The 26,358-nt window shown below is 36.5% G+C and overlaps 1 protein-coding gene across 8 annotated transcripts in view; it reads right to left on the minus strand.

The window, feature by feature from the left end:
• FAT1 (FAT atypical cadherin 1) overlaps nt 1-26,358 on the minus strand; it is a 102,150-nt gene that overhangs the window by 70,432 nt on the left and 5,360 nt on the right. For all 8 annotated transcript variants that reach the window (XR_001555134.2, XM_015862140.2, XM_015862139.2 and 5 more), the window contains exon 2: nt 20,500-23,786. Coding sequence is in view for 7 of the 8 variants with exons in the window: in XM_015862140.2 (XP_015717626.1) it covers nt 20,500-23,767 (3,268 nt within the window). In the remaining variant the exon portion in view is untranslated. The remainder of the gene's footprint in view (nt 1-20,499; nt 23,787-26,358) is intronic.

The following is a 26,358-nucleotide window of genomic DNA, read 5'->3' on the forward strand; positions in this document are numbered from 1 at the left end:
CCAACTGGCATCTGCAGTTTCTACTACCTTAGTTACCTAGGCCTTCCTCAAGTCAAATTAATTAATTAATAACAAACCAATTTTACCTTTGTGAATTGTCACATCTCAAGTGTCCATACCCAAAAAGGGTAAAGGGGAAGAAAAATAAAGAGTACCATGCCAAAACAAGTATTTCAAGAAGAAATACATAAAAACATTATGGGGATGTAAAGGCAGTGCTGTGCAACAGAGTAAACATGGCCATCCTGATTTGTCACTTCATTTCTCATTTTAAATTAGACTTGCATGTCTGGGTTACTGCTGGATAGTTTATACTGACTTTTGCTGAAATCTGCAATGAAAAGCCTTTTATCTGTCTGATCGCCATACCACTGAATAAATCATATAACAGATGTTTACCCAACAGGGGAGCTCTAATTCTCAAAAATTTTACATTTTCTACAGGGTCACCCATATTCTCTCCATGAATAGAAACAACGTGAAATTGTTTTTATCATGTTTCTCACTCAACAGATACAACTATCAGATGAACAATTTTTTTCTGTATACTATGCTCATTATAATCCCAAACTACAAGGTAAGAACAGCTGGACCAAACATTTTATGAGCATTCAGATATGCAAAATATGTCTATGCAACTGTTTACAATTAATGCTTATTAATAGATTAATTCCTGAACAAACTTTTCTCAGAGATGAAGCCTACTTTAAAAAAGTAATAATAATTACCACCATTCATCCCACTTACAGTTTGAAACAGATGTAATGGACAGCTGTGTATGCAAGTTGGAAAATTTATTTGATATTATGCATAGTTAAGAGGATTATTATGACAATACTACAAATGAAGACTCAAGATAACATTTCTCCCTCCAGTAACAATCCTTGTCAAAGAGGACAAACCGGAGAGCAGAAGTTTCTCCTACGCACTCACCTACGAGGACTGGTGGAGCTCCCCACATCTATTTCTCTCTCATTACTCATAGCTCCCAGTGCAGGCAGGGATGGGATGAGTGCACTATCAGTGACTCAGCTCCCATTCCATGCTGCTACCGCCCAGCAACAAAATGGAGCAGGGTACTGAGCAAGTGCACAAACCTGGGCAGTGGTTGTACGGGGTGGGGGCAGTCACTGAGGACTAAAACCTGAATTTCTTTAGGTCTAGCATCATCACTTTTGCCAGAAAGCACAAACTTGGATTTTTTTTTTTTTTTCCTCTCTCACTAACATACAAGCTGACCTTACATCAGCCATTACAAAACACCATCCTTTTCTCATTACTTTGATTGAAGTCATTCCTGCTTCAGCAAGTTTAACACTAAATCATTCCTGATTTTACCTATGGGAACATTTGCAGCTTCATCTTTGACTTCTATGCAACAACAATGAATACAAATGTATGTAAAATCAGTAGTGTACCTTTAAAAAAATGTAAGAACAAGGAAGACTATTTTATTCTTTCCACTATGACAATGATGCTTCTGCCCAGTACAGGTCGAGAACTAGTTCTTAAAGTATCACTGGTCTACCAACTTAGTCCTTTTCCAAGCTTTGACTTACAGCAGCCTATTTTTTTTTAATATTTTTTGCATGGTTATACAGCATGAAGCTATGAAGGCCAATACTTATGGATTTCACAAAGTCACTGGCTTCTAGCACTAGTGGTTCTCAAGACAGGAAATAGGAAACTGATGGGAACTCAAACATCCAAACAGTAATAAATCAATCTAAGAAAGAGTTCATTTGTTTTAATCTTGCACTCAGCTCAAGCCTTTAGGTATCAGCAAGATGCTAATCAGTATCATCAATTTCAGCAGCATGATTTGGTTTCTAAGAAGTATTTTCACTTTTTTTCTTCCTGTGGTGCAAAGTACACCTAGGGATTACAACTTAAGTATTTCTATTATCTATTTGGTATGTTGAAGGCTCTTTCTCTAACTCTTCTCCCATTCAAAGAAAAATCTTTAGTCAGCAAATCTCCCATTCTTTATGCTGAGGCAAATTGGTAATTTTAACTTTTACAAACCATTTGCTTTTTATGTAGCAAGACGAGCAGATAAATTTCCCGCAGAGCACCACTAGAGAACTTTCAACGTATATGGCAATCCCAAAGACATGTAAATATTATTGGTCATAAAATAAAATGAAACGAGTATTTTAAAAACATTTTCACTTGGCTAGATATGCAATCTTCAAGCTTTTCAGGTGCTTAGATAAAAATATTTTTATTCATCAGTCATTAACCACTAGCAGGGAGAAGAAAAGAGCTCTGATAAAATGTTTGTCAGTCATCTGCAAGGGGGCATCAGAGCTGACTTCACAATCTTCATATATCTAAAACTTTAGACTAGATATTGTCACTATTTTATGCAATATTTGACGCAATTTCTATTGATTTCATTAAAAGAAGGTGAAAGTCCTGAACAAATACAATACAATACAAGTAAATCAGAAGTCAGTAAGCAGTAACAGGCTGGTTTAAGAACATGGCAACTGGGCTAACAGTGGAACATTAAACCTAACCTTTCCAGAAAGCAACATTACTTCCAATTTTAATCCCATAGCCCAAATCATTACAACCAAAGTCACTCTTAAAACAAAAATAAACATATAAATCCATCTCAAATCTAATAGTCCTGCATAAGCCAATTCTATCTAATTAACAAACGCTCAAACTGTAATACCCCCCAATTCCAAGGGATGATCCTCCTTAAGTGTGCTTATCCATGAGAACTCTCATTAACAATATTAATGATTCTGTAATGCAAATCAAAACCTGCAATCATTTCTCAGCAAAGCATGAAAATGCAGTTTAGTTGAATTTTCTTTGGGAATGACAGCTAAAACAAACTAAGAGAAATCCCTGGCCTGGAACACTGTTCTTGAAATCTGATTACAACTTAATTAATCTGAATTCTAATCATCTGGGCAAATCGAAAGGCTTCTTCAGCTGCTTTAAAAGCCAGCTCTGTGGTAAAAAAGAAAATATTTTAACAACTGCATGAACACGGGTTTTGATCAAATATGGTCATCAATGAACAACCAATCCAGGCTAAATTCTTACAAGTGAGCAGATGCAGCTTGCTCCAACCAGAGGCGTACTGTCCCTCAGTGGCAGTAGCCTGTACACACATCAGCACAGCCTTTAACTTGTCTTGAGATCTGACCAGACTATAAACCAATGGAACAGAATCTAGCACCAAGGTTTATACAATCTTTTCAATTACAAACAGAATGAGGAGTGATAAACAGCTTAGAACATACTGCTGCTTATCACATGAATCTATCCTGCATCTGTACAGGCTGCATATCTTTTCCAGAACGTTATTGGTATTTATGAAATCAATTTTTATACACACAAGGGTCTAAAGAATCCCATCTTCCAGAAGTCTGCAGGCTTTCTGATCAAACTTCTGCTTTAACTTCTGTGAAACTCTGTTGAGTTGCTTTAAAATAATGAAACAGATCACATCAAACTGTACAAATTCAGAGGTTGTTCTGTCAGATCTGACAGAGATCTGACAGAAATTAAAAAAAGAAAAAAAAAAAGAGGAACAGCATCTGGTATAGATATAGATGACACAGAACTTATCTGCTTCCCAGCAGTCCCTGGAGGACTCAAAGAGAAACATCTATACTCTTTTGACCTCCATTTCCCCTCGAGTAATTTCTAGAGGCATAGTCAAACCAGGAAAACTGGCAAGTGTAACATTGTATACTACGTATGTTTCCACCCTCCCATACCCCCTTCATGCAAAGTTGCCTGGGAGGTACGAAAAGAAGAAAAGAGAGAAGAGGTTAATAGCTACAGCATATGCTCACAGAAGACTGGAGCATACTAATTATACCAGTCTGTAGTACCTAGTATACATTGTGATTCTAGTACTAATTATGACCAGTGACATACCTCAGATTCTTTCCACTTTTAAAACAATTTTTAAAACATTCTCCAGTCAGTTTATCTATATTTCTGATGGACCAGATAACCTCTGCCCATCACTATAGTAAGACACTGGAAAACACCATGAAGAAGTAGCCAAGTACAACCATACATACTGACAAGAAGTGTTATGCACCACAGGGCATTCTGCCATGCTGCAAAGAAAAAAGTTTTGAAAAATGGAACATATTGAATTCCCAAGTAAAAAAAAAAAAAAACTTTCCCTGTGGCTGCTGTAACTTAGGCCTCTACTAAGCACCAGTTTGTGAGGAAAAACTGAGTCCCAAGACTGCAGTTCTTCTAAAACACCATCCAATGCCAATAAAATTTAATATTATTTGATCAGACAAATAATAATGACTTAACAAAGCCAAAACAAACAAAGGTATCACAATAAAACACTGGTCTTTATACCACATAAATCAATGCCCTGAAGTACTGAAGATTTCACGTATGCCCTGTCACAGAGACAAGGAACTAGTCAGCACTTAAAATGTCAGTTGAAAAGACCAAAATCTCCATCCTGTGAACTTGAAACAATCTCCTTCTTTAGAAGGAATGGAATGAGATTCCTTTTGCAGAAGTGAAATGTCAGCTCATCTACTGTATAAACACGGCAACATGCCAGGAGAGGCTCTGCACTCTGAGTTGTGAAATACTAAAGACCTGTGGCTGGCAGTGTGAACTTTAAAAAATGATACACAACCTCTGTCTTTTAGAAGAACTATTTTGATAAATAAACAGAGCTGGAAAAGTGCTAGCCCTTCTTACCTGCTTCACACAACACTTACAACAGGAAGCATTACTTCATTATGCTTCTGCAGAAGTACAACAGCCACTGAGAGAAAAATGATTTACTCTTGAACTTCAGAGCAATTTAAAACTTACTACTGACAATGCAAACGCTTCACATACAAGACTTATTGAATCTGAATCACACAACAAGCTACACTGCATTGTTTCAGAATACAAGTAATCCTCGGCTGCAGCTCTAAGAAAGAGAAGAAAGGGTGAGCAGCTACTACTTGGCTTTGACTCACATGAACGAGAAGCGTTCACTGCTCTTCTCTCTTCTCCAAGAGCATCTAATTAAGCACACAGCAAGACTGTAACCTAGCAACAAGCCTTCAATATTGCATTTTGCATAACTCATGTAGAATTAAAATTACTTGTTTGCAAATATACCTGAGGAAAATGAATATGCGTTGTTAAGAACTCTATTTAGTTTGAAATAGCTTCATCATTTCTTTTCAACAATTCAGAGATTCTTCTATTTTGCCTGAGTAAAGCTGAACTTCAAGTTACATTCTGATTTCTCTTTTAAGTAACATTATGATGTTACCTTTCATAAGTGCCTTGGTGACCTGTACTTCAATGTTCTCAGAATAACAACAATAACAGTATTTAAAAAAAAAAAAAAAAAGAAAAGAAAAATAAACAAAAATAAAAGCAAAACAAAAAAATAACAACAAAAAGCCAACCTCCCCAACCAATAAACCGTGAAACCAATAAACTATCATCACTATAATTACTTTTTTTTTAGTATTTACAGCTTGTTACATCTCCATATTTCATATGTTTATTTCTGGTAAGTTTCCATACACTGGTTTTACCCCATTTTCTAAAAACGTGTCTGTTTTTTTCCTTTATAACTACTAGTTCTTTATAGCTACTGAAGACAAATAATGACAAAATAAGGTTTACAATTTTTGCTTCAGAGAACTGTCCAAAAAAAAATCTCTCCAAGGAATTGCTAGGGAATATAACCACTGAAAATAAGCTAAAATTAATATACTGGAATCACAAGTCTTTTGTCACTTTTTATAAAGGCAGACCCAGAAAACTCAATGAAATGTCCGTATTTATAGTCCTTTGAAATAGAAAGCTCTTTTCATTTCATGTTGTGTCTTGAGTACTAGCAGCTGAAAAAATCATGCTTAGACAGCATTGTTAAATGGAAAGCAACTCTGTTACTGTTTCAAGGACAAATGGCTCATTTTCTAACATAAATCACTGCTTAGAAAGTTTCAAGTAACTTCTCACGAGCAGTATTAGCAAGCTGATGCAACTGCAATGAATGTGCCCATGTTCTTTAACTAGTAGATTACATTTCCCTGTGGAGCTGCAAGAATGTCAAACAAGTCATGTCCACCAACGCTTGCTCTCTTCCCAGGGACCAGTTACTGCAAGTTCAGAGAGGTTAAAGGGAAAGAACATCCCAGTAGATCATACATGGTCTTCAAAGCATGCAGAACTTATGATACAGAAAGCATTATAATCAGCACTAGAACGGATCTGAGATTTTATCAGAACAAAGCCAAACTGAATGTAAGCCTGATTCACAGTAAACTGTACAATTTTTATCACAAAAGTATGAAAGTTATTACAGAATTCTGAACTAGTTTGCATCTCAGATTTAAGTCCACCAAACTGGTTACATGTGACAAAAGGGGTAAATTAATCCAATAACTTATATAAATCAAACATAAGTTTCCAAAACTCCCAAATTCCATAACACAACCTACTGTATTATAATAAAACCATTTCTGCATATGGCGTTAATGCAACAGCAGAGACTACCTGTTGGGATAGTCAAACATTATCAGTGTCATGTCAAAGTTGGCAGACTCACCCTTGCAAATGCACAAAAATTACCAATGGATTCATAGTTAAAAACTATTCTGGGACATAAACTTGGCATCCAGACAACCCCAGCATATGGTCAAACCCAGGCCTTGACATAAAACTTAAAGGACAGAACAGTTTATGCATCACTTCTGCACTCTGAACAGATGGCAATAATTTGAATTGTGTTAAGGGGAGAAAAAGGGTCACAACTGATTTCCACCACATGCAGCTTACAAACAAGATAGATACATATATTTGAAAATAGAAATACAGAATGACCAATAGCTAAGAGCAGATATCAGTTATCCAAGCACCTAAAGATAGTACAAAGAGCTAGGAGAAAAGATATGCACAGTTGAAGCTCTGCAGCAAACACATACTGTATTTTATACCACTAAGAAAGCAGGTTTTGCACATCCCAGAGAAGCAGGCAAACAAGATCAAATTAGGGACCAAAAGATAGAGCTATAAGTTATTAGACCTTGCAACATTTTCGCTTGCAGTTCCTGCCACATAGCTCTCAGTATATTTGCGGAAAAACAAGTCAAGTGAACTGAAAACAGTACTTAGTCTGGTTATAAATGGGAGAAAAGGCTCTAAAACATGTTCTTAAAATTGTCTGTTTAAAAGATTATGAACAGAAATTATGATTTGGTACTACATACTCTGGGCTAAGAGTAGTAATACATTAAGGTACACAAACAATGAACTTTCAGGAAGTCACGGGGTGGTGCGGTGGAATTTCTGCAATTAGAAGATCCCTGATGGGGTTGCCTTAGAACTCAACTGATTACTTCCAGTTCAGAAACTCTTTTGGGACAATGGCAGACAGTGCCTATTGTCAGCCTCATTTACGGTTATTTTAATAGCTCCAGCTTATTTCTTTCAGCTAGGCCGTCTGTATGTTTCAGACAAGCACTGTAATTGTAATAGAGGAAAGTTCCATATTCTGAGACTCAGTGTAGAGGAACATACCACCCCCTGCCACAGTATTAGGGGATTAAATGTTAACTTCTCTGACAACTGGAAAAATTACTGTAATACAACCACATAAAAACTACAGTTCTTTGAAGAGAAAGGAAGCTTGAAAACAAGCTTTGCTATTAACATTTGAAATGTTGAAAAACATGACTCCACTATGGAAGCTACATCAGTGTTACAACAGGTTTATGGAGCATTAGTGAAAACAGAACAAACTGCCAGCAGATTCTGTGCCAAACACTGCTTTCACTACCCACAAAAGCACCATCTCACTCTGCTGGATGAGCAAAGTTTGCAGAAATCCGATGTAAAACAGCTCAAATTATCTCTTATTCAGGGATCTTGCCTCCATCTAGACAACTGACTTCTGTGTCCCAAGAAATACAACTACTTTAATTTTATCTTGACTGTGTAACTACGTTTAAGCAAAAATTTTCTGGAATAATAGTAGCAACCTTAAATCCTACTCTTTTTATTCTAGTTCATGCAATCGTATAACTATGATGGAAGCTTGCTGAACTTAAATAACAGAAGGGTTGTACAACGGGCCTGATATTTGTTTAGTCAGATTTTTTTGAGTGCGTGTGTGTGCACTTGCAAGCACACAAGAAATGCAAAAGATATATTTATGCTGGTATGGTTATATAAATTTGTACATATACTCACACAGAAATGAATGAGCAGGTACTTAAGAACTGCAGCTTCACTCAGTAAATTCTTAACAGTCAGCTTTCTAGTTCTAAGGAATTGCTGACAATGTGAGTAGTTATATTACCACTCCAATAAATTTAACCGGAAAACGGGGAGCCTCTGAAGGGGAAATTCCTCTGCAAATGGCCTCGGGAATTTCAAGACTAACTGGAGTTGACAGATTAACCTGGGTCCCCCTTAGGCAGAAGAAGAGGCTACAAGGAAAATAATGAGACGCACAGGGAAGGCAATTACACACCAGAGCAACGTGTTTAATTGTATAGAAACTAATTTGTTGATCCAAAAGGACGAAGCTGTTTAGACCTCTGCGAACTATTAAAATACCTGAACAGTTTAAGTATATTCACTTTCTGTTTGTAAATCTCAAATTTTAATGACTGCCCTAAATAAGGAAGATTGTTCCATGTATTTCAGGAATCTTCTTCCTACATACTGAGCATTTTTCTCAGTTTCCGTTCTTGGTTGCAGCTTGAACAATTGCAGCCTACCTCATATTACTTCCATAAAAGTCTTTTTGAAAGCCCAACAAGTTTGACAGAGAGGTCCCATTGTGTAGCAAGAAGCAATTACAGCTGTGCTTCATAGCCACACCAGTCACTTTGCTTCACAGCAAAACCAGTAGTTTAGCAAATGAATGTGCTATATATATGTGTGTGTGTGTGTGTGTGTATATATATATACATATATATATATATATATATATATATATATATATATATATAGTTAATGTGCTAGCACTATATTAAATTATGCTGGTTTACTGCAATTTTGCTTCAAATTTTTAGTCTCCAGCCTATTTCCAGGTACAGAAACTGTTGGTGAACACTGACGGTTCTCCAAGCACATCTGAGCAAGAAAGGTCACAGATACTGATGAAAAGGCAAGTAGCATGCTGTGAAAAACTGCAAGCAAGGTTGCTACAGCTGTTTATGTTATTGCACCAGGTAGCTATATACACAACAGCACTTAATAATTGCCCACAGAAACACTGTTCCCAAGCAGATTTGTGTGTACAGTGAGGAGCTGGTGGGTATGAAAGTCAGAAGTATGGAAGAGCACAGAAATCAATGAAGTCATGAGATTAAAGTAGCCAGGATTCAGGGACATCAAAAGACATTTGACCTTGTTCTGAGACACTCCATTTCATTAACCTTTAAATTGTCCACTTCTTTATTCACCTTATTTCTACTCATGTATCCAGAGGAGACACCACACCTATCGGTACTTGTTGTAAAAACAAGTTACTTTATTTGCCTTAGAACATGAATTAAATAAGCAAGAAGCTATTCTTTGTTTATGCACAGGACAGGCGAATCATGAAGATAAAGAAATTAGAAGAGATTTAAAAGAAAAATTCATTTTCTTTGGTTATGAGTATTATAACAAGTAGACAAGAAATCCTCCACATTTAAGTTAATTATTACAAGTACACTGAACAATCAATATTTAACATCTAAAAAGGAAAGATCCACCTAGAAAATTAGAAATGACTTCTCAGATGTCAAGCTTACTTATTTGCAAGTTCCCTGGTGGTTGTTTTTTGTTGTTTCTTTCCCTTCACATAAATAATGGATAACCGCCAGCACAGTTATATTTGAAATTGTATTGGAAAGTATTGGAAGGGAAGAAAAATTACAGAAGACACCAGAAGGCAAGGCAAGTTAACTATTAGAAAAATAATAATCGGTAGGTTTCATTTGTTCCATATTTATTGCTTAATAATAAAACCTACAAGTATTTAGATGAACAGACCAGAAAGCATCTCTGTTAGAATTTCTGCTGGAAACCTCCATTAGTTACTCCCCATGAAAATACATTTCAGTGAAGATAACTCTTGACCTTTAGTAAAAACATCAAAGAGAATGAACAATGTGAATGTGTAATTCTTGGCCGAACAACAAGTTTAACTGCCACAGAGTAGTAACAGTAAAAACTAGATCAACTTTTTCTATGCTTACATGCAGTGTAAAGGAAAGAATATCAATACTGTATTTATCTGGTATACTATGTCGACACAGAATACATTATGTTCCTGTTCAAAGAAATTCACAGAATTTGCAGAAATTAGAAGTAGAGTTTTATCACGTGACCTTCCCAAACATTCATTTTCATGCAAGCCAGTTCTCAAAAATGCTAGCAATTCTTGTGCTTAATTAGAGCAAGCAACAAAATTACAAAGGTATTTATAATCATCCTTGGAATTACAGACATTCATTGCTAACTCCATTTGTTTCTATCATCACATGCTAGGTCGATATTTACTGCAGATTATGTGGATTAAATTCGGAGTGATCTTGTTCTCACTGTAATCATCATTCTCTTATTATTATTAAACTCTGCACATCAAAACTGACATGTTACTTGAGTCGATGACAACCTCACAACTCATCTTTCACTAACAAAGTAGCGTCTGTATTTTTCTTTGTTTTTACATTGTTTTAAAGTTCTTCCACGCCAACTAACTAGATCCTTTTCTGTTAGCATCCTTGGGACATATAAGTCCAAAATGTCACAATTCATTGTAAACATTTTTTAAGCAAGCAAGAAGGACAATTTAGAAATGCTCATTCCAATATATTTTTTAATATTAATTAGTATTATTATATTTTTAATATTATTAGTAATCTCTGGACTTCCATTCTCACAAGCTTCCCTTTGGAAAGCTAACTGAAAGTGGTATGACCTAGGGAGAACTATCAACTGCTTCAATTCTAATTATTTTTTTCCCCTCAGAATCACGTTTTCCCCATATGTAAAAGTGATCCCTTTTTAATACACTTTTTACTTTAACATGATCTCTACAAACCCAAGCAACCAAACATATTACCTGTACTAGCTAATAGCATGGCTGTGGAAGTATATATGGAAGAGAGACATTGATTATTTTTCCATTTTTGACTACTAAGCTGAAAGCGGTACTGTAAATACTCCCTTAAACTACCTCTAAAGTGAACTATAATATCAGACTTCCTTATGCAAAGGCAGTCACCTCTTCTCCCCACCCAAAGTAATTAACATTCCTTGCACAGGCAGCTGGACATTTGTTAATCATTAACTGTTTGAGTAAAAGGATTGGGGGAGAAACTGTTAGCTGTTCATCACAATGCTGCCTGCATACATGCAAAAAAATATCTTCAAGACAGAGGATTTAGTGAACAGGGTGACATTATTCTCTCTAACAATATACCTGCTGTATTATTATAGGATGTTCAATATTTTGCTAACATTATTTCTCTTTGTGACACTTTCCAGGTTGAAAGCTGAGTAATTAGCTCAGGAATTGAATCAATTTTAAAAAAAGAACAACAAAAAACAAACAGTTCTTTAACTAAAACAGAACAAGAAAAGGTATATTTAAAAGTAAGAACTATGCTGTTAATCTCAGAAACAGTAGAATACACACAGCCAGAATTGTAACACCAAATATAATAGATGCATAACCAATGAACACATTCCAATCTTATCTAGAATCACTTTGATTCACTCTACCTTGCTTTCATTACAGGAAGGGCACAGCAAGGGCATTCCTCTCAGATCAAACAGAAAATTCCATAGACAGAAGTTTCCACATGTCTGATTCGTTGCAGATTAAGCCCTTATCATTAGACAGCAATCTCTAATTTTCATAGAGGCAGGATATACCCTGTCATGGCAAATCTACACGCAAAGAATCTAGGTGAAAAACAAAATCTATAGAATGGAGATGTATCCCCACTGTGAAAGCTACTGACATCACCACCATAGCCTTGGAGAAATTGAAGAGATGATTATTAACGTGAAAGAATTAAGTGTAAAAAATTCACATACATAACTCCACTCATACATTCCATCATAAGCTTCTTTATACCACAAGTCTTTCAAGCTGAGCTACCAAGAAACCCCTCTGTGCATAAACACCACTAGGACTACAAGCAACACATGAAGCCTGCATTCATTTTTAGTACTTAAGTGACAAATTCTTCAAGTGACAAATACAACCACAGCAATTCTGTAACACTCAGGCACATTTACCAGTACACTAAAATCAGAAGGTTCTGATACTTAAATTTCATCATATAAAAATTCTCAAAACGTAAAATTCTCTAATCTTTAAATTCTGAAAGAATTTCTACACAAATATGTACAAATAAATAATACCAGGACATTTTAACTTCCTCTGTGTGTAGAGGTGGTTTCAGTCTTTTAACGTTAGCAAAATAAAAAGGGCCTATTGTGTAAGTATCCAAAAGCTTGGTTTACTGTACCTGCAGATTTTGGAACCATTCCTTGTCAGTGCAGATTATTCTAAAAAGTATACACATTTCTGGTATCAGTGATAACAACTCTGCACAGATATCCAACGCTAAGCACAAAGAGCTCAAGTGGTGTCACTACTGGTAGGCAGGTCAAGACAACTTGCACCCACCAGCTTGACAATCTGCTCTTTACAAAAAGTGTGAATACATCAATTTATCCTCACAAATAATTTGCAATTAAATAGAAGCAGCTATTAGAAGTATGAACTCAGTTTTACAGAGTATGGAGAAGCCTGCTTTCTGAATAGGAAAATTACCAGTCACAGTCTCTTCCTAGATTCTTTTTCCAGAGTTTCCTGTTTGATGACACTAGAATGCTCGAGACTTTTATTTTTATTTTTGTTGAGCCCCATAGAGACTGCTGAGTTAAATTCCTTCTTGGTCACATTGAGATGACTAATGCAATCAAGTCACAGATGTAACAAGAATTATACATAGATTGTTAAAATGGACCCACAAACTATAGCTGCAGCAAGGCCAAAAGTATTTTTAGACCCAAGATCTAAAGCTGTAACTACCGCATGTTATAAGTTGTGGAAGTTTGCCAATTGCTCATGTAGGTTTGTCCTTTGTTAAATATGTCCAAATGTTGTATGATGAAAGTTTAAAATCTTCAAAGAAAAGAATAAACATTATGTAATCATTTTCAAGCTCCTCACTTTTGACCTTAATATGTACTTCAAAAGCTAAGCAGATGCTTAGTAGGAAATAAATCCCCAACTCAACAGATGTACCAACAGTGATATGGCAAGATGCACCTTCCATAGCTTTTGGCAACCCTACACTTTTATTATTCCTCTCTCACAAGTGCTTTTCAAGTCAAAGAGAAGCCTAAACAAGTTAATAGGCCCTTAATATGTACTCTCCTGCCTGAACTGATTGCTGCTTATAAGGTAATCTCTAAGACCACATGTGTCTCAGCCTGGGCTCATCTCCTACAGAGAGGCAGCCCCTAGGCAGCTCTGCTTTCATCAAACCGAATTGTAGCCCACTCAACACCTTTCACAGCAAAACAATCCCTCACTTTCAGCAGGAGAAGAAGAGGATAGAATTGTATGGAATCTCTGTTTGGTCACTCTGAGGTAATGTTTTGCTCAGCAGGATACCTAAGAAAACTTCCAAACTGCTTTGGGAGATCCCCTAGCCACAGCAAAACACACCATGAATATGTTTGTCTAAAACTATTCAGACTCTTCCCAAGACACATTCTAAAAGCAACATTAACAACCAAATAGCACTTAGTGATTTACCACTGTTACAAATGCAAATCATAATTTCCTTCAAAGCCTAAAAAAAGAGAAGTTATCAGATAGCTCCAGGACAGATAGGACCTTTGTGACACTGCTTCAGACCAATGCTTCCTTAATCTCCGCTGAACTGAAACTCAACATTAGCTTCAAATGCCCTGCTTAGCTCTAGCACATTTGACTTATTTGACCAGAAGCCTAAACGTATGAGAATCATCCCAGAAATTAACCCAGTGCCACCTTCACTGCCAGACCTCAGCCTGAATGAACACAATTAGACCTTAAGTACAGTGGTGCAAAGCTGCAAAATGTAGCCCTGATTACAGGTTAACCAGGCAAACCCTTCAGAACGTGGACATGACTAAACACAGGCGCCAGGCAGCCAGGCTGCTGGTTCCAGCAATAAAGCAATACAACACACACCCATAGTTATCTCTTAAGGAAAAGCTTTCTGGATTGTTTTTTGGATAGCAGAGAACTTAGGATTGATCCACATTCTAGTTGACAGCAGGTCTCCAGATCTAAACTTCAGTTATTTGAACAGACACAAATTGTATTTAGCTGGTTCTACACTCCTTAAAAAGAAAAAAATAATAATTAAGTTTTCATTAATCCTAAGAGGGATTTAAAGACAACAGTTATTCTTAGTAAGCTGCTGTTGCAGCTATTTGTGCTGTCTAGCAAAAGGAAATCTATGTGCCAAATGCCTCATTTTTAAAACCGAAACAAATGGGTGGAAAATATATTTTAGTTGCATGAAATTTTAAACAAATGTTTTCGGACTCAAATTATTACTCAATCTAGGCACAGCTGAAGTATACAAATTTGGGGGCGTTTTTCTGCCTTTTTTTTTTTTTTTTTTTTAACATAATGATTTGTTTCTTGCAGAATGGCCCCAGTTTGGCTCAAGGCCACTGAATTGAAGTGCCATAATAACAGAGTGAAGTCACACAGATCTTCCACTGTGTAATCTTCACTGTTATTTTCAAGATGATACTGAGCACATTCAAACCATTAGGTATCATTACCTAGAAAGAAGAAAATAATATCCCTTTCTAAAACTGTAGGTTATTTTTAAGATATCTATAATCAGCCACCAGAAATATGCTTCCTCGATTTAAATGTCCCACACAAAACAGATGCAATTGTCTCTTTCACTGTGCAGACCTAGCTAGGGTTTCAGATCTGTTCCATTTATTGCATGCCTGACTATAAAAGATAGGGTGGACATGGTAATATAACTGGCTTCATTATTTACCACCACAACAAAATGTTTCTTCTGAAGGAGTTCATAGGGCTCTCCTGCAAAAGACAAGACTGCCAGAGGAAGAGTTGAAATGAAGATACCTTATTTCAGTCATATGAATTCACCTTGTTCTTATGCTGCTATTCTTTTCCAATATCATAGGGAGAAAAGGCCCAGTTACAGTTTAGAATAAACATAACGCTAGAAAAAACACTGAACAGATAACAGTGCAGAAATATCTTTCTAGATGAAGCATCTATCAAATTAATCTTTGCTTTTCCCTCCCACCTCTTTTTGAAATACTCTTTAAAATTATTTAGTAAACTCCTCTTGCATGGAAAGTCAAGAGAATGTCTTTCTGCATCTCTGGTCTAAGCTGCTTCCTGTTTCCAGAACAAAGACAGTTCTGTGTGCTTGTTTTTAATAACAATGACAACATTTTTCAAGGAAAAAAATAATAACCCATACTCTTTAATCCCATTAATACATAAAAGACATCATTGCAGAAAAGCTAATTTGAGACTAGGGAAATTAGCCTCACTAACATCAGCATTTCAACCAGCTAGAGCAAGAATTTCTTGTGCAAAAAACCTGCAACCATTTAGTATTTAGAAATAGCTGGATTACAAGGTGCTCTGTCTCTTCAGAGTGGAAGGAACCACCAAACTTTGCTAATAGAAAACACTACACGAAACCCCTTAGGACAAAGCCTTTTCCCATTAACTTCTCATTCTGATCTAGTCAAAATATTCTCATAAGGACCTGTAATGTCAAAAGCTTTCTGCTGATGAGACTTTATCTGTGGACAGAAGCTAAGCAGGAAATGTCATTGCCAAATATAAGCAGACTAAATTTTAAAGCACCTTCTCACAGTCCACCAAATCAAATGCACGCAGAATATTCTCTCCTGACTATGAACATCATCTCATCAATCAGTTTTTAATCTCCTGCTTCACAGTTTTCTTAGAAAAAGATCTGCTCAATACTTCTGCTGTTAAGTGTTCATGGACCTACAAGCTACCTAATAGATCTGCAACAATTCAGAACAAACAGAGAAGTCACCATATGGCCCTGACAGCATCACAGTTGGAATAAATACAGTAGAAAATGGAAATTAAGGAATATTTAGGCTTTTCTTTGTTTGCTTCAAATTAACCTGAGTGAAATTAAACTATTGTACTTTCTGATATTTATGATGTACACAAATAAAGTAACAAACTGGAGTGTATGTTTGGTGAAACTTCAACTTGAAGTATTCACTTAAAGAACGTGAAAAATGTCCCATATTTGTAAGGGTGCTCAACTACAACTGACATGAAACCAAAATCATATTGATCTCAGTTTTTATTTAAAAATGCCCTTTTCACATTCAAAAGGCTTACAGCTGTATCAGTATGAAAAAAAAAAAAACAAAAAAAAAAACAGAAAACATTCCCAGACATTGGAATCTTGGTGGACTGAGTTTGGCCTGTGCCAACTGCCACCCTCCATAAAAGCACCAGAGCAGACCATTACCAACAGATGAGCTGGGTGCAGGCACCATGGTTTAAAGGTACAACAGTTGTTAGGCCAGATGCAAGCCATCTGGCTTCTGTTCCAGATGACGCTGCTGATTTATTATGTACCTAACAGGTGCCTAAGTTTTCAGCCCCACTGATGATCACAGTACTCAGTATTTGGTTAATGCCTGCCTTTATAATTAAAACTCAAGACCAGTAAGTGGTGGGATGATTAAAAACGCTCAAAAGCCAATGAGCACTAAAGACACAGAATATGAAACTGCCCCTTATGTACAAATGTAAATCATACCCTGCACTCTCATTAATGCAATTTTGAGAACACTACAAAAAAAACATTAACAAGCTTATTATTAGCAATGCTCTCAACCTTTTAAGAGTGTAATTGAGTACTTTGTTCTACGTAGTTAAAATCCAATTCATTCTCTGTAGCAAATTACTGTCTTTCCTGCAGGAAATGGTTTTGGTAATATTAAAAATGGTGTCTCCCAGTCATTAAGCTTTACTGATGGTATTTCATGCAAATGGAGATAGTGCAATAAAATGAATTTTCCTCTGTATGTCCCTCTTCATATTTTCCACTTGTTCCTTTAACAATCTTTATCAAAACAATACTTTCTCATTATGGTAGTAAAGCTATACTTGAAATTACATGGTTCCAAGCAAAGACTACATAAGAATGCTTCATCATTTTACTGTGATTATCTCGGCAAAGAAATTTTACAGTGAAAAGGTTGCTTTTAATATTTCTCTACATAAGAAAGAAAACACAAAAGACTACTGAATACATAAAAACTCTATCTAAATCAAGTATTCCACAAAAAGAAAATGATCTGTTTAGGAAACTATTAGAGGTATTATTTGTTTATTGTGCTTTTGTCCTCAGACCTTTGGAGATGGTATACCAGGTTGGACAGATCCTTGCTCTAATCAAGCATGATACTGTGTCTTTTCAGACTGCAAATCACTTTCATCACTTGAAACTTTGTTATTGTTAGAATTGTTGTTATTCTGTAACACATATAGTACCCCAAACACTCTTTACTGAAAGAACATTAAGAATTCTGATTACAAATAACTTAATTACTTGATTAAAAACCAGTAATAAATTTATCATGCACCAACTTCAGACTGCCATACACCATTCCAGATCTAGCTATGCTCTGAGAAACATACACATCAGACACTTGCCGATAGGTAGCCTTGCCAGTTGACCTAGTGGGAAATTTCTGATAAAAACATTTGTAAAACTAGCCATTGTTTATTAACTCAATTTAAACATCTTCAGGAAAATCTGAATAGAATCTATGTGTAACACCTCACACATGGGAGCACAAGAGTTCAAGTCTGACTGCTCCAGCATACAGCTGGTTATACACAATCGGATACAGGGGAATTCAGTTTGAAACCTCCTTTGTTTCTCAGCAGCAGGTTTCAGGATGCACTCCTATTGCCTACAAACACTGTGGTGTCCTAGCGCACCTATACTCCCAGTATCCTGGATCCCTCAGCTGTATAAATTATGTAGGTTCTCCTCCAGCAGTTGCTTCTATTATTCCTTAGATTCACTCATTCGTTGTGAAACTGAATTGTCTGATTTAATCTATCAGCTGTTACACCTTACTTTCAGTTCTAGCATCAAGACTGAAAGGCAGCAACACTCCTCAACACACTCTCCCTGTATGATCTCCCACTTTGTTTCTGGAGACAGCATTTTTTAACCCTCCACTAACTACAGTGATAACCAGCAGTTTCCTTTTCATCGTCTCAGCAGGAATTTGATACAGGTGACTCATCTAAAATGATGTATACAGAAAAAAAGAAAGGACTGTCCACCCTTCTCAGCTCTAATGTGACAGTGAAAACAAGTAACATTCTACAATTTAGAATCCTAATCACAGATGGTCTGATGCTTATGTCCAGCTGAGAACTTCAAAGGTTACCTTTGACTCTCCGGAAGTAACAATCTGCTGATACTTAGAAGAGGGATAAAAGAAAAGGCCAAGTAATGAGTTACAATCTCCCTGTTTACTCACTTGGCTCCCAGTTAAGAATTTATAAGCTAGAGATAGCATAAGGCTGAACCTCAAATTAAACTCATTAAAACAATGTTTACTATAGTCATAGTTTCGGTAGTTATAACTTCCGGGGGAAACAGGGTTTGTGACTTTATTACACTGTGTATGAAAAATGCTTCCTTTTTGGTGGCCTACATGGGTGCACCCTATTTCTTACATTGTAACAAAGTTAGATAGGGAAGGTGCTACAGAAACTGTTGCTATCACCTTGACATCTGCTTTCCCCTATAAAGAACCAAAAAATATTATAATTAAAATGAACATTTCATTATAAAAGATAAAATATCAACCTCTATTACAATTTTGGACCTTCTGAAATGTAGAATAATTTAAATAATAATTTAAAAAAAAAAAAACAAACACCACATAATAACATGGAAATAATAACCTGAAAGTCAGTTACAATTCTATGCCTAGAACTAATTGATATTTATAACACCAATCATTTTAGCTTTTTCTGCAAATGTGACTGTTGTCCTTGATTTCTAAGAAGCAAGAGACAGAAGAACGCTTAGCCAACAGTTAACACTGAACAGCTTCCAAAATCCAGTTTATCAAACTTTGAAAGGAAGCATAGTGTGATGCTCTCAAAGACAGAAGTAAACTCAAGGGTGAAGTCAGAAAACCCCTTTAGCAAGCTGAAAAAGTCACCAAGTCACTCGCAGATTTCCTTTTTTCACACATTCCTTAATGTGCTTTCTTGGCTAATTATCTACATACTCCCTGTACCAAGGCCAAACCATTCTGAAGAACATGACAAAAATTCTGTTAAGTATAAATACAGCCTTCTGCAACAATGCTGATGATTACTTAGAGGGAAAATAAAATAAAATAAAAATTAAAAAAGCCCACCAACTTGAGACAGATTTTAAGCTATGTCGTAAAGCTTTTAGATGTTACATGCCTTCATCCATTCCTTGACTCTGTAAAATATGAAGACAAACATGCCTAGCAAACAGAAACACATTCTTTCCCACTCAAGCATCTTGGGAAGAATTTGTTCCCTAAGATTAAAAAATAAAAAATGATAAAAATAAAATAAAATAAAATAAAGCAACTCCTCTTCACGCGCATACCCCACCAGATAGTAGCACAATAGCAGTGCTTTATCAGAAATATAAAAGAAGGAGCAGATACAGAGATATGCAAGCAAAACATTAAAAGTCAGCATTACACTTCTATTATAGCCATAATTATATTTTTCTCTGCACATACGACAATGGAGTAATTCTGACAGTTGCTTCTCAATTTATCCATCATTAACGAGATAAGTCAACAGTTCAATCTGCTTGACTTATACAAGCTTTTTAAAAGCAGCTTTCTTTGACAGGAGTCTTTCCGTGAGTACTGATTGCTAATACAAACAGGCACTCATAAAAACTATAAAATATAATTACAAAAACCTGCAGGCATGGAAGTATCGCACACATATACCACCACTGAATGAATTGACAGTGTCGTAGTTTAGGATTGCAAAGCATGAAAATATCAGAATTAATTACTTAGGTAGAGAGCACTTCACTCCCTCAACTGTCCAAAAGACAACTCTAATCGCATGAACAAGACCTCAGTTCTATATCAACAGTATTCTCCTTCTCAGGTGGTAGAGATTTTAAGACCTAAGAATAGCCATAAGCAAGATGGATCAAAAAAATGATACCAAAGTACTTATCAAATATATACATACAACTTCACCACAGCAACAGATAGAACAGTATGTGTTATTAATGTCTTTTTCTTTATTCTCCCAGCAACATCTCAACAGCAACAATGCAGCTTGTCTCCTTTGTCAGCTTGTCTTATCTCTTTGCTGGCACACTATTCTACTTAGAATATAAAAACAGGAAGCCACCTTACCTTTTTCTTCATCTATTCGAAAGACTCCCATACCAGACCCATCTCTGATGGAATATCTTATCTCTCCATCTCGTCCTTCATCTTCATCATAAGCAGATACAGTCATTACTGAGGAGCCTATAGGAGCATCTTCTTTTACAAAACCTTTATCTGCAAACACAGAGAACCGTGGAGGGTGCAAGTTCTCATTCACATCAACTACCTCAACTTCCACATAACACGTAGAAGATAATGAAATGGGTTTTCCTTTGTCCTTGGCCCGCACAGTCAAATTATAAAGTTGTCTCTTTTCATAATCCAGTCTTTGTACAATACGTATTGCTCCACTTACTTTATCAACATCAAAAGTGCCATCCCCACTGTCCAAAAGACTGTATCGTACTTGACTTGACTGGCCCAAATCAGGATCATAGGCTTCTAACCACGTAATAATTGTTCCTTCAGGAAGATCTTCTCGAATTTTCACATGATAATTAGAAGGAATAAACTTAGGAGGATTATCATTAACATCTTCTATGGAGACTTTCAAAATAACTGTTGAAAATAACTGAGGTTCTTCAGTAGGTTGGTCCCTAGCCTCTATTTTCAAGAAATAGACATGTTGTTCTTCATGATCCAGAAGACCCACAACTTTCACAACTCCTGTCACAGCATTAATAGCAAACTTGTCAGTATCTGTAAGAAGAGAATATTTCACTTCTCCATTAGCCCCTAAATCTTTATCAGTAGCTTCAATTTGAATAATTTCACTGTTTAGCTCCTTGTTTTCACTCACTTCCACAAAATAGCTGTCTTGTAAAAACACTGGTGGGTTATCATTAGCATCCAAAATTCTTATATCTAGAAGGCGCCAGGCAGACTTCTGTGGTATTCCAAGATCATAGACAGTAACATTCAGATTATATTTATCTTTTATTTCACGATCAAGTGGAGACAAAATTTTCAGCATTCCACTTTCCATATCAACAATGAAACTGCTGTCTTCATTACCTCCAGAGATAACATATACTAACTTCCCATTGAAGCCAGTATCAAGGTCAGTAGCATTCATAAGTAATATGCTGGAGCCCACAGGCTGATCCTCTCTTACCTCAATGCTACTGGGGAGAGTACTTCTAAACTGAGGTGCATGCATATTCAAGGAGTGAGTGTCAAAGAAAACATCCTCAACTTCTCCACGACTGTGCAATTTATTTGCTTGTAAGAGCTTCTCTGCAAGCATTTTGGCAACACCAGTTTCTTCGCATTGCAAGTTGACCAGTTTGCGACTAGTAGCTACAGTGATGTTGATATACAACGGTTTTGCAAAGTTTTCTCCATCTGTAGCTGTAATTTTCAAACTGTGAAAAGACATTTTAGCACCTGGGCCATCTGTTAGCGACTGCTTGAGCGAAAGTACACCAGAACTTGGATTCAGGCTAAATAAATCCAGTTCATTTCCAGATTCAATCTGGTATCTTACCAACTGGAGCTCATCAGCATCAATGGCAGATACAGTTGTTATTTGCTCTCCAACACCAAGATCCCTGGGAATTGTTCCCTCACAATTAATTTTCTCAAACAGAGGTATATTGTCATTCAGGTTATTTAAAATAATAGTCACAGGAACTTCAACTTCTCGACGATATGGTATACCCCAATCAGAAGCTCGAATCCTTAAATTGTAAACCCTTGGCATCAGTTCATAATCCAAGTCTTCTGAGGTACTAATAATCCCACTGAAATGGTTAATCACAAAGGGCAAAGGATTTAGGTTTGCAATACTGTAGGTCACATAACCATTCTCCCCTTCATCAGGATCTTTTGCACTCACTCTCATGACACTCGTACCTACGGGCACATTCTCATCAAAGGATGCTTTATAGGCTGTCTGAGTAAATTCAGGAGGATTACTGTTCATGCCCAGTACCTTAATTAATACTTTCGCAGAAGCTCTTCTGTCACTTGTCATAACCTCAAGTTCAAAATGGGATGAGTATTGTGCTTTTATGGGTTCTGAAGTAGTAATAAGACCAGTATGAGTGTTTAAATTGAATTTTACTTTGCTAGGTGTATTTTTAAATACATACTTTAAATGTGGGTAACTAGGCAGAGCTTTCACCATTATCACAGGTGTGTTTGGAGGGGCAAATTCACTTATTTCAGCTCTATATATCTCTTTTTCAAATCTGGCAGGACCAGACTTAAATTGCGGCGATGTCACATGAACAACTTTTACAGATGAAAACTGTGGAGGATTTCCTTTATCTTTAGCTTGAAGGGTAAGGTTGTATCCAAAAGGGTGGCTCTCCCAGTCAACGTGACCAACGGCTTTGATTCTATATTCTTTACCTCCTGGCACAGATCTCACTGTTCTGAACTGTTGAAGTGGATCACCTGCAACAATATTCAATGATGCTATTTCTCCATTTGAACCTTCATCATTGTCCTCTACAGTTACAATTGCATAAGTCGGATCTTTGTCTGATTCTGTCGGAGTCAGTGTAACAGCTGTAATAACAGGGGCATATTCATTTGCTTGCTCTACATAAACAGTTAGTTTTGCCATACTGCTGATGCCGCTGCTACCATACAGCTTCAGTCCACGGTCCACAGCAAGAATTTCCATCTCATAAAGCTTAGTGTCCAAGTAGTCAAGCCTACCAGTTAGAACTACCACACCACTAGTAGGATGTATAGCAAACACATCTGTTCTTTCTTTAAAGCTATAGTAGAACTCCCCATTTGTTCCTATATCTGCATCTGTCGCACTGACTCTTGCAATGCTGGTCCTTATTGCTGTGTTTTCAGGCAAAGAAACACTGTAAGATGTTGGAGAAAACAAAGGCCGCAAGTCATTTGTATCCAGTACCTGTACCCTGACCTTTGTGCGTGTTTCAGCATTTGTATTTTTTTCAACTGCTTTAACAGTCAGCATATAATGGTCTTTTACCTCTCTGTTAAGGATAGCTGTGTTTCCTCCCTTGGTCCGTATTCTCAAAAAACAAAAGTTTCCAAGAACATATTCTTCAGCTTTGAACAAGTTCTCATTGTCACCAGAAATAATTTTGTACCTTAGGTCCCATAATGGATTTACAATATAAATGCCCATTTTCACTGGATGTCCAACATAAGTTTTGGCTGCAGAATTCTCATACACAGTTGCATTATACTGTGCTTGTGTAAACTGCATTGCTGAAACATGATGTGGTATTTCATTTCCTTCACAGTTTCCAATATGCTGCACCAGCAGCATCAGCAGCAAGAGCATAGTCAAGTATCTTCCCATGGCAGCAATTACATAAAACCTGAAACAAGAGAAAGAAGCATTAAGAATTATGGATGCTCAAATATTATTCAGATAACTTTTATACTTATTTTCAAACCCACACTTCCAAGAAAACTATTACATACATATCTAGGCTATAGCCTTTTTTTTTTTTCCAGAATGTTTCAATATGACTTACTTATACAGAAGTAGGTAAATTAAAATCCCCCCAATATCTCTAGGATCCCCAAGAACAAATTTAATCATGGTACAAGTAGAACACACGGTTAACTCCATCTGAAACACTTCATGAAGCAAGACTGTTAGAAGAAATATGTCAGTGCTGTCTATATAAGTCACCAAACTTGATCTGAATGAATCTGGAATACTGAACTTTCACTCCAGTCCTCTAGTTGATATGAAACCTTGTCTTCTGATAGAAAATTTTTCTCCCTCATTTCACTCAGACTGTAAAATGAATTATGACCAATGATGCAGAAGTAAACTGCAATATGTGGCTTGAAATTATGATGGATTTTCTCTTGATTCTTCAGTATATACTATAAGTACTTGTTATAATAAGTACAGACAGAAGTTATAAGTAGAGAATTATTCCATACATGTTTCATTCTTGCCAGCTGTCTCCTTTTGAGAGTAGTGGATAGCACTACATACAACTTAAAAAAAAGTCAGGCACCACTAAGCTGTAAAACCATCAGTAAGGTATAAAGTGTAATCCTTTATTCCTCTCCCTGAATAGATTTGAGAATTTATTATCAAGAGCTATTGGAATATGAATCTAATAAAATAACTGAGAGAACTATTAAGACGTGCTTCTTTTGAACGAACACACTCCAAAAATGACACAGTCCAGAACAGCAAGACAGACATGGAGACGTGCCCTCATCAGCACTATCTTATGAAGGAAAAGCCATAATTTTCACTGTCTATATGCAGGCAAGATTATGCATAAAGAAAGGTCTAAAGGTCAGAAACTAGATCTTTCAGGACTATACTCTTTATCAGCATCTATAATATTAGTTGCTACTTCTGAAAATCAGTCAGGATAATAAGTTAAAGCTTCAGAATGCTTCCTCAACAAGACCAAACTTTCAAAATAAAAATAAAAATAAAAAAAAAGTCTTGGGAGAAAGTTATTTTCAGTAAGTAAAAAGCAATTTAGCTTTAACCTGATTGATTTAAGTAGCCCACGTTCTTTCATCTTTTTCCAAATCCTCAACATTTTTCCTTTACTTCTTTTTTAGCATCTTCCTCCCTTGCTGACCTCTGTCATACAACTATCAATGCTAACTCCTAACTGCGCTCCCCTCTCATTCTTCCTGAGATTTTCTCCCACACTTTATCCCTAGTTTTTCCCCTCCCTCCCTTTGACTGCCATTCTCCTCAGTGCCCATCCTTGCTGCTTCTGCTCATCTCCGCTCAAAATGTACCCCATTATGCTGCCTTCTTCACCCACTGACATTTTCTGTTATTTTTTTCTTCTCTCATTCCTATCTGCTCAATACCTGAAAGATCACATTGGTTGAAATTCCATGGACCGTTTCTACCCACTACAAAGAATTACAGCAAATTAACCTGCTTGTGTCAACAGTTCACTCTAAAACCTCAGAAGCAGCTAATTTGGTCACAGCAACTACTAAATCAGCGAGTTTGAGAATGACTTAAAACTCACAGAGCTACAGGAAATTTGAGAGAAGAAATAAAAACCAGTCAGTTTCCTTTAGGAAGAAAAAAGAAGTGTAGTCTGCCTTCCAAATACAGCAGTTTAATTACTTGATTAAAGCTATGGTTATAGCAAAGAACAAAATTTAAGTTACTAGCTGGAACCCCTACTGAAAAGATCTGGAAGAATGAAAAGTTAGTAGGGCAAATGAGTGTAATATTGAAATGACTACCATGTCAGTGGATTAACAGTATTATTCCTCCCCTCACTACCATTTTTCCTAGACTATGGTTGTCCTTAAACAGACACTTGTGACTCCAGGACTTCACTCTCTTAACATGCTGCTAAATAAACATTTACTGCAGTGATCATTTCTCATGAAAATAACTGATACCAATACCTTTTAAACTCCAAGCAATTTAAGAAGTCACTAGACTTAATTTCTGACACATCTTTTAGCTATTGTATCACTTTAAGTAATCAAGAGAAACAACTCTCACTGTGGAAGTTTTGGGACCTGCAACCATGGCAGGCAAAAGAAGCTCCACTCTATCCAAATAAAACCACCCAGCTTCCTTGGTGAAAGCCTTCCAAAAGTTGTGGGAAGCAGCCATTCAGGGGAGGAGTACAGTTAGACAAACAGAAGTTGTTCTCCTGTCTTTCTCACCTATCACAGCACTTCTCCATGAACCTCTCACATTCTCAGAGCCACAGCAGCTCTTCACAAATTACTTCCATGCAATCCCTTAAACTCTCACCACTCATTTCGCACTCTTGTCCAAACTGGATGTATTTTGGGCCTACTGTCGATTAAAATTCAGTAGCAGAGAGTATGTGCACCTCTGGTGCTACATCATTCTGTAACTCACAGCCCATACTTACTAGCAGCTGGCAATAAGCTGTCAGGATCGATGTATTTATTAAGTAA

Source organism: Coturnix japonica, chromosome 4, assembly GCF_001577835.2.
Source record: "Coturnix japonica isolate 7356 chromosome 4, Coturnix japonica 2.1, whole genome shotgun sequence".
NCBI classification, from domain to species: Eukaryota; Metazoa; Chordata; class Aves; order Galliformes; family Phasianidae; genus Coturnix; species Coturnix japonica.